General features: G+C 42.4%; 1 protein-coding gene across 1 annotated transcript; it reads left to right on the forward strand.

Annotated features, from left to right (window-relative positions):
- The first annotated feature begins 5,219 nt into the window (after nt 1-5,219).
- On the forward strand, nt 5,220-6,549 carry LOC148724840 (uncharacterized). The gene is made up of 2 exons (XM_088731384.1): nt 5,220-5,545; nt 5,957-6,549. Exons 1-2 carry the CDS (start codon nt 5,398-5,400, stop codon nt 6,547-6,549), a joined length of 741 nt encoding a protein of 246 aa, XP_088587510.1. The 5' UTR covers nt 5,220-5,397.
- Nucleotides 6,550-13,370: the final 6,821 nt, after the last annotated feature.

The following is a 13,370-nucleotide window of genomic DNA, read 5'->3' on the forward strand; positions in this document are numbered from 1 at the left end:
TGTTATGATTTTAGAAATTTCATTGTTGTTCAGCTCTGAAATTATACTAAAACAATTATTCGCCTCAGGTTCGGTGAATATTGTCGAATAATCCCCTCGACTTCGTCCCGGGGATTATTCGACGATATTCACCTCGCATTCGGCGAATAATTGTTAAATATCAAATATTGACAATATGTAATATCCTACACTCATTAAATGAATAGCAGTAGAATATTATACGGCAAAGTCGGGCACCAAAATGTGACATGTGTTACAGTGTTATTTTCACATGTGAATAATGCACGGATGCCATTGATACAAAGTAAATCGCGCATAAATGAAGTGATTCTGTGGCTTTTATATCAATATGAAATTTAGGGAGGGAAAATATGTCTCTCGTTCGCTGCGCGCAATCCTGAGACATTTTGAACACTCGAAGGGATATTTCGTATCTCAGCGCGCCATGTTAGAACATGTATTTTGCTCGCTTTAGATTGAAAAACTTGGCAAGTGAGACTAAAATGCATTTTTCTACCTGTCTAATATGTGGTTACTTGGATTAAAATTGAACAGATGCCGTGGTAGCAATTTCACAGCACACTTAACCCCTCACATTTTGTGAACGCAAGCTAGAGAGTTTCTTTCGCAGTCCAGTGGTGATTTTTCATGAAGTTCATAAAGACTATTCTACGCGCTGAAGAACTTATGCTTCCCCAGTCCCACGCTCCCGAAATGGTGATTTGCCATGAAATACCGAGGTTCACAGAAAAAAATCCCTGATACGATTCGGTGCTCTCAGTTATGGAAATTAGCGTAGATATGATTGCGGGACAGCGAGACTTTGGGACTGTGGGATTGCGGGATTGTGTAAGCAGCTTCGGAAAAATTCAATTTATGTTGTTGCGGATCTGAAATCTAGCAAACGGTTGGAAGAACTGTAGATTACTCACTGGTTTGATGGTGTCGTCGTGGACCGGGGGGCGGTGGAGGGGGTCTCTGTGGCACAACGGCCACTTTTTCGCGCCTCTCATCGTCTGCTCTTCTCCTCCCTCTTACAGCCGACCTTCTCCTCTCTCGGTTCTCTTCCCAGCTCCTCTCCCTTTCTCTTCTTCGCCTCTCCCTATTCTGTTCTTCACCGTCTGCTCTTCTCCTTCCTCTTGCAGCCGACCTTCTCCCCTCTCTGTTCTCCTCCCTGCTCCTCTCCCTTTCTCTCCGCTGCCTCTCTCTATCCTGTTCTTGTCTGTCTCTTTCTTCTCCGCTTTCGTTTGCTTCCACCCGATCTCGCTCAACTTCAAGTCGCAATAACTCCAGGGCCTCTTCGAACTCAGTCTTCTAAAAGACAGAACCCAATAAATTTTTCGTACGTCCCATTTTTACCAGCCATAGAATTTTACACTTTCGGCACTTTTTGACTGACGAGAATAACACGTTTACATGATAACTCACTATTTTTATTGAAAATGTAAATGTCTAAGTCACTTAAAACTAGAGCAGCTACAGAAAGCGAATTGGGTTAAAACCGTTCTTTACCTTAGGTTAAGAGATATATGAAAGGACCCTTTCGGCGGGCTACCCATTTGAAAACATGCAACATTAAACGGGTGACACACTATCTTATAGAAAATTAATTCTCAGGCAAGCGTCATAAATGGCACAAACGTTAAAACCGGCGAAATATGAGTGAACCCACGCAACACCTACCAATTGGCAAGTCACTGTCTCTTGTGCTTGAAAAGAGTGGGATCACTTGAAACGCCAGCTTAAATAAATCGTAAACTTTTCATATGACGCATTTGATCAAACTCATACACCTTAGAAAGCATAACTGACTTACGGTGTGAGTCAATGTGAGTTACGGTGTGAATTGATCTTTCAAACTGGATTTCAAAACTAGTGTATCTGCGAATAAATTATGACAATTGGCCAAGTTACACATGACACACAGAGGTGAAGAAGGCTTTCTAAGGGCCTGATTACATGACCCGGGCTGGCCCTGTTAGCCGGGCTGATTTCTTTTGTTTTGGTGTTCGCCAAAGCGTGAAAACAAAAGAAATCAGCTCGGCTAACCGGGCCCGCTCGGCTCATGTAATCAGGCCCTAAATATAAAACAGCGTAACAAAATTTCAACAAAAATTACCTTATCGGGAGAACGCGAAGTCGGGAATCAAGGTCGCGAGTGAGTCAGTGGCATTAACCATTAAAATTCTCAAAACTTATTATTTATGTGAAGGGAGAAACCTCTTCAACAATGCTACAATTTAAAAACTGCTGGCGCATGCCGCCATGTCACCATAGTTAGTAGAGCGATTGGATAACTGTTCGTTGTTTTGAATGAGTTCGATGCCAATTCCAGCACACACGTCTGATAAAATTACTCCATAAGCATCACTTCTCTTCGATACTCTGAATAAATTTACTGATGACAGGTATGAGCTGTATTTAACTTTAAAACTACAGCCGCAAAAGCGGCAATTCTCGTTCAGCGACATGTGAACACAAATTTTGACACATGTGATTCCCTTCGAATAACAAAAATTTTGACAAGCAACGGAAGTGAAAATCCACTTCCGTTGCGATTTGCGCTTTATCCTTACTCGTGCATATCTAATTAGGGGGCGTTTTTCAAATTTTCAAGTGCTGCTGGCAGGCAAACTATGGTTAGCCATGCCAAATGTTGCAAAATTAAACAACTTGCATATTTTTATTCAACAACTATGCTCAACAAAATATATTTTTATTCAACAGTATACAATTATAGTCAACATTTTATATTTATGTTCAACGACACACATTTTCTTTTCATATTCAACCAAAATTATTTTCATTCGACAACAATATTTATTCAACTTCAATAGCTATCTTTATTTTTCTCAACAAAATTAATTGTTCAACTTCAGTCCAAACTTTTTACTAAACAAAAACAATTATTCAACTCCTACCATGCATAGTTATTTAATGACATACCTTCTATTAAGACTAAGTGCCCGAAAGTGCCCGGACATTCAAAATATCGTCATTCAACAAAATCCCCGTCCAGTCGTGTTTTGCAGAACACAGTTTTCACGATCAAGCGAGCACGATTCGACGATTAAACTCAGAATAACCTTAAAACCACATTTGTCTGTATATTACTACGATATATTTATTTGTACCTTTTTTTCTTCAAGGAAGTCTCTAAGCGTAATATCCCATTGTAATATTTTGCCAAACATGCTGTTATGCAACTTTTTATTCCAGGAGCAAAATTGATTGCAGCACAGGTAAACTAAATATATGAATCTTCAAAACAACATTCAGTATAAACTACGATCAGTGGAGACCAAAAAACCAAGAACTATTAAAGTAACCGTCGCATAGTTTTTCGCGTCTGCTGGCACTGAAATTTTAAGATTACACCAAAACTGAGATAACCGTGACCTGCTGCAAAGTCCTTATTTCTGAATTTTCTTTTCATGGTGTTCATCGGCGAAATCAATGCTGAAAACGTTGAAGATTTTGTGTAGAAAACTGCAATACAATGATCTAATCGGTGCTTTTATGCACATGAATCGCTGAGTCTAGCATTCAACCTTTGCTAATATGATGACATTTCGGCCAAAACTTCCGCCCTAGACTTTTGAAAAAATTTGCACAACAAAAAAGACATTCTTGTCTGTTGACGGGTCTGTGCGAGTAAATCTTCATCTAAATAATTTCATATTTGTTTGAAATAAGTACAAAAAGAACTACGATACTATATCTTACCTTTAAGGTTCTTGTAGCTTCAAAGTCAGCCCACGCACTGATGATAAACTGTCTCGAAAAACCTTTGAACTCTTTTACTCCCAGAAGTGATCAGGAGATAAATTAAGAGAGACCGCCAGAATATTTCGAGGATCGAAAATCAGTGACGAAAAATCGAATTTTTTTTTATTTTGCCAAAACATCCCTATCTGTGAACTAGTTTCGAAAAAAATATTTTAAAGTTCCAGCGATTTTCTTTCCGGCTGAAATTTAAAAAGTTTGAAAATTCGTTTAAAAAGCCGTTTTCGCCTTGCCTAAACGGTCAAATCGTCGCGCAACTTTAGAAAACTGTTGGCAGCGCCAAACAAGTCCATTCACCATCAGACTTTGCACAGTAACTATAATATCACTGCACAGTGAAAGCATATAAAAAGTTTCTTGTAATTCTCTTTGGTATGGGTTTTATCGCCGTTTTTATAAAGGTGTATTTTGCACGCCTTTTTAGGAGACAAAATGAAGGATAAGTTTTACCGGTTTAAACGACACCTGGTACCTAAAATTTCGACATTGAAACCATATCAGACGAGAGCTCATTTATCAAACTATACACCTGGAGAGTTTGGCCGTTGGAAATTAAGTCTCGTCTTGGCAGTTAAATAAAACGTGATGCCACCTAAGTGCTATGTAAGCGTGCAGAATTTGATGTTAATTTCAAGCTAATTATAGAGTCAGTTTGTCGAAAATACACAGAAAAAATTAAATGACGTCAGCATCGTTATGTTTCTTCTGTGAAGCTGTGAATGTAAAGCAAAGTAGTTTTTAATCTTTTAGTCTTTCTTAACTACGTTTTAAGTGCCAGCGTGTCTCTTAACACATGTTAACACGGCTGATGGGATTTACAAACCTCGGAACATTTCGAAAACAATCAGTGTTGGCTAAAACGCCGCTACTTACACTAAATTAATGATGTGTTGAGTTGCTTCTTACCAAATATACTAAAAAATCTTCGTGCTTAAATGAAGAAAAAGAAAGCTATTTGGATTATTAACAGCATTCACGGTATAGACAATGTATGCAATTTATCAAGTTTAATGACCTGTGCGTGACCTAAGCTGTAACGCTTAACATGTTCTGGTGAACAAAGAATGGCCTCAAATTCTTTTATTTCTGCTTTAATAATCTTGGATGAAAGAACAATATAAAAGTCCGTCGAGGAAACTATCATCACATTATTTAAAGAACTTTCCGAGAATTATTTGTGTGAAAATCTATCGTCGCGAAAATGGCCTTGAATGGCAAGATTCATCCATGTAATCCAGTCGCGCGTGCAGTCAAAGAAGTCCTGAAGTGGTGGCTATCATGCAAGATGTTCTGAACACCCTAAAGCTGCAACACGGGGAAGTAACGAAGGCATATTTCAGGCAGGAAAACGCCGGTTGCTATCACTTATCATGTACAATCCTTGCGTGTCCAGCCATTGCAGAATCTAGCTACTGGTGTCTAGGCTATAGGAATTGACTTTTCTGACCCGCAGGGAGGTAAAGGTGCCGCAGACAGACTTGCGGCAAAATGTAAAGGCCAAATAAGGGTCTACATAAACGAAGGCAACGACGTGTGTAAGGAAGTCAATTCCAAGAAGCTCTTCTTTCCCACGAAGCCATCGAAGGAGTGAGAGAAGTTGCAATTGACAGCATGGAGGATTCCGTCATTGATGATGCAAGGATGATTCCCGGTATCAGCAAGCTCAACAATTTTAAGTTCAACCCCGAAAGCATTACAGCTTGGCGTGCCTATGAAATCGGGAGTGGGAAAGATATCAGATTAGAGAAGCAATCTTCCGGTAAGTGCTAGTGAGCTACATACAGTGTTGACAAGTAGCATATTTTTGATATGTTGCAATCTTCTTTGCCCCCTGTCCGCGCACAAGTCCCCCGTCCATACTCGACCACAACCGTGTCCGTGGGTGTGTCCACCCGACCGTTTGACCGTGCATCCATCGGTTTTTCTTTCTCTTGTCGATCATGTGTTTGTTAATTGATCGCTTCCTTCCCGCTTCTTTTTTTTTTCTCCGTGGGTCAGATCCGTTAGCCAGTCTCATTTAGTCAATTTACAATTAACATAGCAATATTTTTTTTATATGCATGGTCTATGTTGTACCGAATTTTCTTTGCAAAATCGCATAAAAAATTACCACAATTTAACGTCTTCTTTATAGAATCTTTTGAGGACCATAACATCCTTCCATTTTCAGAGTGTAGTTATCGCTGGATGGGGTCAACATTTTCCGCAGGTGGTTTTAAATCACTCAGCAAAAAACACCCCACGCAGACGGAGTCGGAGACTACAGAGAAACCTGAAGTCTCTAAGACGCATAAAGTGATTGCTGGTGATGAAACAGCAGCATTTGCCTGCCCTCAAGACGGGTGCGTGAGAGTTTTTCAAAGGTATTCTGCCTTAGAGAAACACCTGACCTCAGAAAAATGCACAAAGTCTTTAGAGAAGAGATCTTTGCTAGACCTGGCCAAGATCGCATATAAATCTGCATTGGAAGAAGGTATGGGGACTATACCAACTCTGCAACCAGTTCCAGGACGTGAACGTCGAACTGATTGCTGTAATAAGGAAGGCTGGGCTCTTAAGTCAACCAAGAAGGCCTACAGCCCTAGTGAGAAGCAGAGGGCATACCTTAATGCCAAATTCAATATTGGCCAAACGTCAGGTAGAAAATTAGAAAGGGAAGAAGTTGCAAGAGAGATGAGACGTACCCAAGTACCTGACGGTGCTCGAATTTTCAACGTTGAGCCCACCGGAGATCTCCTCCTACTTCTCCCGCCTTGCTGCTAAGGTTCGGAAACAACCATGACCGGATGATTGCGATGTTCAGGCCAGCGAAGAGGAAACAAACTTCACGATGGCAAGGAATTTGGCCCTAGAAACCATATCTCTTCAGCACCCAATATTGCTCGATCATGTGAAAGTGTAGTGTGATCGTCCGGGTGAGTGTAAAGCTAGGTCGTTCTGTTCGGTTCGTTTGTAATGTTTATTTTGTGAATAAGTCGTTTGTATGGAGCCGGTAGAAGTTGACACCTGTTTAGGGGAGTCTGTTCTAAGTTAGTAAACCAGCCGTTGAAAGTGGTCAATGCTTTACCTACAGAACGACCTGACTTTACCGACGGTTCGAAACAGACCAATCACGACCGACTTACGCCGCTTGAGTCTTACAGGCAATTACATCACGGAAAAACTGACCAATCATTTTACACGAACTGAAATAAGAACATTCTACTGACAACAACTATTCACTTGACTCTGATTACTTCCGCACCGGTTGTCGAAACGTCAGTCACTACCACCGACAACAGTCCTTCTCAATCAGGACTACACTCACCCGGACGATCACACTACACTTTCGCATGTTACCCCCGGGTTCAAGCCATTTACTGCATTGTTCGATCAGTTCGATATTTGTACGACAATGAAAAACGACACGTTGAAGAAGCTAAAGCTTGGCATGCTGCAGAGTCAATGCCAGAACTTGGAGCTGAACGTTCCTGTACCTGCCATTCAACGAAAAGCACCATACCTTACATTGCTTGGTGAAGCTGTTTCCCAGTGCACATGCCAGATCCACCAGTATCCCATATTAATTCTGATCGGTTACCTCGTTTGCTTGTTGTTAATACCTAGGGCTGTAGTGGCTGAACAGACCGCCTAATCGATGATATTTTAGTTTGATAAGTAAATTTTAATCAGCAATTTTGGCACTTTAGGTGGTTCAGGAGTTTCTGTTTTGGTTATTTCAAATTGATTACGACAAGAGGGTAATTGAACAAAAAAAAAAAGAAATATACGTACGAGATAAGATTTAAAAAGACATGCAGCCAGTGGAGTAAATGGATAACTTAATGTAACACCAAAAAAAAAAAAAAAAAAAAAGCGAGCAATGGACAAAAAGAACACAGTCGCGCGATTTTAAAATTCCCCCGTAAATGTCCTCAATGGTCCTTTTATTATTTAGTTGTCAGTAGACGTGTTTGAGATCCGAACAAGTGTACCCTCGTTTAGGTCATTATACTGCGATTATTACATGTAAGTTGACTTAACCCTCCCGGGAAGCGGAAAAATGGTCGCGTTCAAAGAATGTCACGATCGATAGGTACGCAGCGAGCTGAAATAATTATTGAGCCGTCACACGCATGTAAGGTACACTTTGTGCGTTGCCAGGAAGCTTCTCACGCATTGCATATGCGTTTCATGAGTGCATGTGTAGAACTCAAATACATATTGTGATTTCGCAGTAATTTGATGCTCCCTCTTTGGAATAATCTCATGGCTATCTACGCTGTACATGTTGCACGGCGTCGACCAAGGCCACATATTTTTTTACACTAAAACGGGTATGTACTTGCTTTAACAGTGCCGTAAGGTGCTAGTCATTTGCACGTTCGGTTATGTTTGAGTTTGCTTTTCTAAAACTATATGCAACTGTGTTTTGGCAGCTGTTAAATTTGACCACTTGCGGCCCATCTCAAATTGCTTTTCCAAGGGAAATTCTCAGTCGTGTTTCCAGTGCACTTTCCTTAGCGAATTTTTCAGTGTAGCACCAAATATTTTTAATAAGTAAGAGTTTGACGAAGGGAGCAAAAAGCTGAAAAAGGCTTAACCTAACTAAGTGGTCAAATTTACTGGTTACCCAATTCGGATCAGTGATTAGGTCACGTACGCAAAATGGTAACGCCAAGGATGAACTTACGAGAATTTTCGAATGCTATCTACGTTTTCGGTCATATATAAGTCACCAAACCTAAAATACTTCTCTTTTACTAAGTTTAAGTTTTAGGAATACGTTGAAATTTACTTTTGGATATGCAGTATAAACTCAACAGATCATTTCTTCAAGTATAAGAAGCGATGTTTTTGTCAAGAAATGTTTCGGAATGTTTTTAAGTTCGTAAACCGCTTCACTGAGTCGCGTTAAGAGACATGCTGGCACTTAACGCGTAAGAAAAATTAAAAACGACTTGTAACGTTCTGGAGTTCGCTTATACAGTTCGATTACAGTTCGCTTACAGCTCCTTTAGTTGTTCGTTATCCTAGATTGTATCACACCCCGTTCTCACTTTACCGTGCATAATAAATACTCGAGTAAACGTCTCCAGGGGCCTTGGGCGTGGACTTAGAGGCCTGGACACTACACCTCCCCCCTTTTCTTTAGTGAGGCTTGAAGTCTCTGTAAATTGTTTCCCACGTGGACGTTCTGGCTCGTACTGATCTCCGGGGTTCCGATGGCGCGATTGTCGGTCCCCTGTGTGTCTCTAGCATGACTATATTTTCTTCTCCAGGAACCTCCCCTACTCCAATATGGCGGTTGGTTGGTCGCCTGTTCATCGGTTGTTGTTCTTTGTCCCAATCCAAATCATCGTGCTCCTCCTTTTCAGCATACTTGAGTACCTTACAGTGGGAAGAATTGCGGGATTTGACTTCCTTTCCTCTCTTCACAGTGATCATGCTCCCTTTTATTCCAACGACTGCGTATGGTCGTGGATCATAGGGCGGGGTCAACGTGTTACCCTTATGCTGTTTCAAAAGGACACGGTCACCAATTTTGATCGAGCTTTGTGATGTGCGTCTGCGCTCATCAACATAAGCTTTCATTTGCTTCTTCTTTCTCTAGTCTCTTTCACGGATTAGTTCATGGCATTGTTCTTCCTGGGGAACGTCTCTTTCTAGCAGTTTTCTTCTTATCTCTCTCCCGAACATAAGCTTGTCGGGACTCTCTCTCGTCACAGGATAGGGTGTGGCACGATAGTGGCCAACCGTCCTTTGGATCTCTTGTTTAAATGCTTTTCCCTCAATCTTGGCAACCCTCGCGCTCTTTTTGACCGTCTGGATGAATCGTTCGACGTCACCATTTGCCTCCGCCCATCCGGGTGTGACTTTCCTGTGCCTGAACCCTTGTTCTTGGGCATATTTTGCAAATTTGGACCCATTAAATGGGGGGCCGTTATCTGTCTTCACCTCTTCTGGAATTCCATAATTAGTGAAAACACGTGTGAGCTGGGGAATTACAGCCTCTACGGAGGTACTTGTGACAAATGCTACGACAGGATACCTTGAATACTGGTCCCAGAACACTAAAGCCATGTCCTTATTTGGAAAAGGTCCCGCAAATTCCACACTGATCTTCTTCCACGGACCTGATGGTAGTTCCGACATTTGGAGTGGCTCTCTGGTGTGGCAAGGGATGGTAGCTTGACAAGCTAAGCAATTCCCAACGTGCTTTTCGACCATCTTATCGATTCCGGGGAACCAAACGTGGGCACGAAGCAATTGTTTCGTACGAACGATGCCCGGGTGACCCTCATGAGCAATTTTCACCATAGTTTCTCTGAATTTCGAGGGACTATGATTCTTTCTCCCCGAAGGACAAGACCGTCAGCCACAGCCAATTCATCGTAAATATTGAAGTACGCTTTCATGTCTTGGTTCCTGTGGTCAATCTTCCTCTCCCGTATACAGGTGATTATCCTTTTTAGTTCCTCGTCGTTTTCTATTGCCTTTACCAGGTCCTCTTTGCTGATAGCCCGGAGAATGTCACTTGCGACCACGAAATTCACGTACTGCTTGACATCCTTGGTAGTGCCTAGTTCCCTTCTAGTGCAGGTTTCACGAGGCAGCGGGTGCCTAGATGTATAATCGGAGATATTCGTCTTTCCGGCCCTATATTCGACCTTGAACTCATAATCGAGCATTCGTACCATCATTCTTTGCAGCCGTATTGACGTCTGATGCCTAGGGTTGTTCAGGATGACTTCAAGCGGTTTGTGATCGGTGACTATTTTGAATGGCCAGCCATACATGAATACATGAAACTTCCTGCACGCAAAATCTGCCGCCAGCATCTCTAGCTCGATTTGGGAATAGTTCCGTTCCGCATCTGAGAGGGCCCTGCTAGCGTATTGCACCACCCTCCAGCCTTTGTCACTCGACTCACGTTGGACCAAGGTCGCTGAGATTCCTAACGGACAGCCATCCACATGAACTTCATGCTCTGCAGCAGGGTCAAAATAGACCAAGACTGTCTGAGCTAAGGCCTTCTTTCAAACTCTCGAACGCTTCCTGATGATTTCTCGTCCGGGCAAAAACGTTGGCTTTGAGTAAACCTCTCAGAAGGTCGGTTTGAGGAGCATACTTTTCCATAAATCTCGCGTTGTATTGCACTGTACATAGGAATAAGTTCAGTTCCTTCGCGTTGCGAGGAGGCTCGGCCGCCTTGATAGCCTCAACCTTTCGCGGGTCAGGGGATGCTCCATCTTTAGAAAACTTCATCCCGTAATACACACAACTTTGCTTATTGAATTCACACTTTCCCTTGTTAAACGTGATCTTCTTTTCTCTAGCCTTCTTGAATAATTTGTCTAGATTCCGATCATGTTCCTGTTGTGTTTTTCCGTACACAAGAATGTCGTCACTGATGTTGAGGCATCCAGGTATGTCTCGGGTGATCTCCCTGCTCACGGTGTCTTGAGAGATTTCACCCGCGGATCTCGTGCCAAAATTTAGCCTTTTGTATCTGTACAACCCGATGTGCGTTGAGAATGTGGTGATGTCCCGACTGTACTCTTGCAGTTCCAGTTGATGATAGCCATGATTCATATCCAAGTGGGAGAAAACAGTTGCTCCATTGAGCTCATGTGTGATATCCTCGAGAGTAGGCATAATAGTATGGGTCCGCGGAATGGCTGTATTGCCTCTCTCATATCCACGTTCAGTCGAATTTCATTCGCCGTTCTCTTGGGTGTAATCACGACTGGGGATACCCAACTGGTAGGCTCTTCGACCTTCTCGATTACATCATCCCTTATAAGTCTCTCCAGCTCCGCCTCCAGGTTTGGCCTGACGCTGAACGGGATCCTCCTGTGAGGTTGAGCAACTGGTGTTACTGTACGGTCAACGTGTAGATCTACCTGCACTCCTTCCATTTTCCCAATCCCCAGGAACAGGTCTGCGTATTCCTCAAGTAATTTGCTTGTGAAAATTTCAGAATCAGTTCGTATTGCATTCGTAATCACCACCAGGCCAAGACTTTCGGCAGTCTGAAATCCTATCAAGGGTTCCGTGTTGGTGTTACCTTTAATGACGTGAAACGTTGCCGGGATGATTCTCGTGTTTGACTCTACGACTGCATCGAATTTGCCCATAACTGTTAATGGCCTGGACGGGTTTTCATTCGTTTGGTACGAGCGCAAAACACTTGTCGACTTCTCCAATTTGATCTTATTTGCCAGTAGCTGCTGAAAGGTGCATTCATCCATTACGTTAATCGACGCTCCCGTGTCGATCAGCACTTTGACTTCGTGGTTTTCGATGTTCATACTTCTTACTGGCCTGGGTTTTTTGTTGCTTTCGACAGCCCCAACTTCTTCGATTCCACAAAGGGATTCCGCGTCACTGCTATCTGATTGCACCTCCTGACGAACTGTCTTTACGATACTCTTATTCACTTTCCTTTTACTCCTACAGCATTTGGCAAAATGATTTAGCTTCCCGCATGTGGTGCATTTCTTTCCCCATGCCGGGCATTTCTCCTTTCCTCCCGCGTGCGGAAATGCGCCTCCACAAAAGTAACACTCTTTGTTGATACTAGTCGGGCTCTTTTGCCTTCCTAAAAAGGCCCTCTTCAATTCTTCCTCGGAATTGTTCCTTCGACTTTGTTGCTCAATTTCGATTCTCTTCGCTTGTTTATCCGAGAATTCCTGTGCTTTAGCGCAATCTAACGCCTCCTGAAGCGAGTGCGGCTCACTGAGCAAGCGGCGTCTAACTCTCTTCGATTTTCCCTTTTCAAGTAGCTGCATTTGTATTTCAACTTCACGCCAACCCTCTGGAAATTCACACGGAGCCGCTGCTTGCTTTAAACGCGTGGTGTAATCATCGTACGACTCCTCTTCCTCTTGGGCTAACTGCCGAAATTGGTATATGCTAAAAAATTATGTCTTTTAGGCTCAAAATACTCTAGAAGTTTCTCTCCTGCGGTTTCGAAGTCTTCTCCCGTATCTTCTAATGTGTCAAAGATGTCCTGTACTTTGGGACCAGCACAGTGTAGGAGTAGTGCTGGTTTTCTCGCTTTGTCCTTTATATTCATCGCTGCAGCGTATACTTTGAATCTTTCGAGATATTTCCTGAATCGAGTGCCGACCGATGTCGGATCTAGGTCCGGGTCAAACGGTCCGAAGTTGAGATTTGTACCATATGCGGCCATTCGCAGAGATTTCTCGATCGAAACAATTCGATCGAACGCCTATGAGTTGATCCTCGTTGCCAATGTAACGTGCTGGAGTTCGCTTATACAGTTCGATTACAGTTCGCTTACAGCTCCTTTAGTTGTTCGTTATCCTAGATTGTATCACACTCCGTTCTCACTTTACCGTGCATAATAAATACTCGAGTAAACGTCTCCTGGGGCCTTTGGCGTGGACTTAGAGGCCTCGACACTACACGACTTTAGTTAGCATTCACAGCTGCACAAAAGAAACAACGATAGTGACTACTTTCAATGGTCATTTATTTTTTTCTGTGTATTTTCGAAAAACTGACTTTATAATTAGTTTGAAATGAACATCGAATTCTGCACGCTTACATGGCGCTTGGGTGGCATCACGTTTTAT

This window comes from Stylophora pistillata, chromosome 8 (assembly GCF_964205215.1).
Source record: "Stylophora pistillata chromosome 8, jaStyPist1.2, whole genome shotgun sequence".
NCBI lineage: Eukaryota > Metazoa > Cnidaria > Anthozoa > Scleractinia > Pocilloporidae > Stylophora > Stylophora pistillata.

Bases quoted from the DNA above. Each gene is read 5' to 3' on its own strand.
- LOC148724840 (XM_088731384.1), top strand. From the start codon at position 5,398: ATGGAGGATTCCGTCATTGATGATGCAAGGATGATTCCCGGTATCAGC. The intron at 5,546-5,956 runs GTAAGTGCTAGT...TTCCATTTTCAG, and splicing joins ATTAGAGAAGCAATCTTCCG to AGTGTAGTTATCGCTGGATG.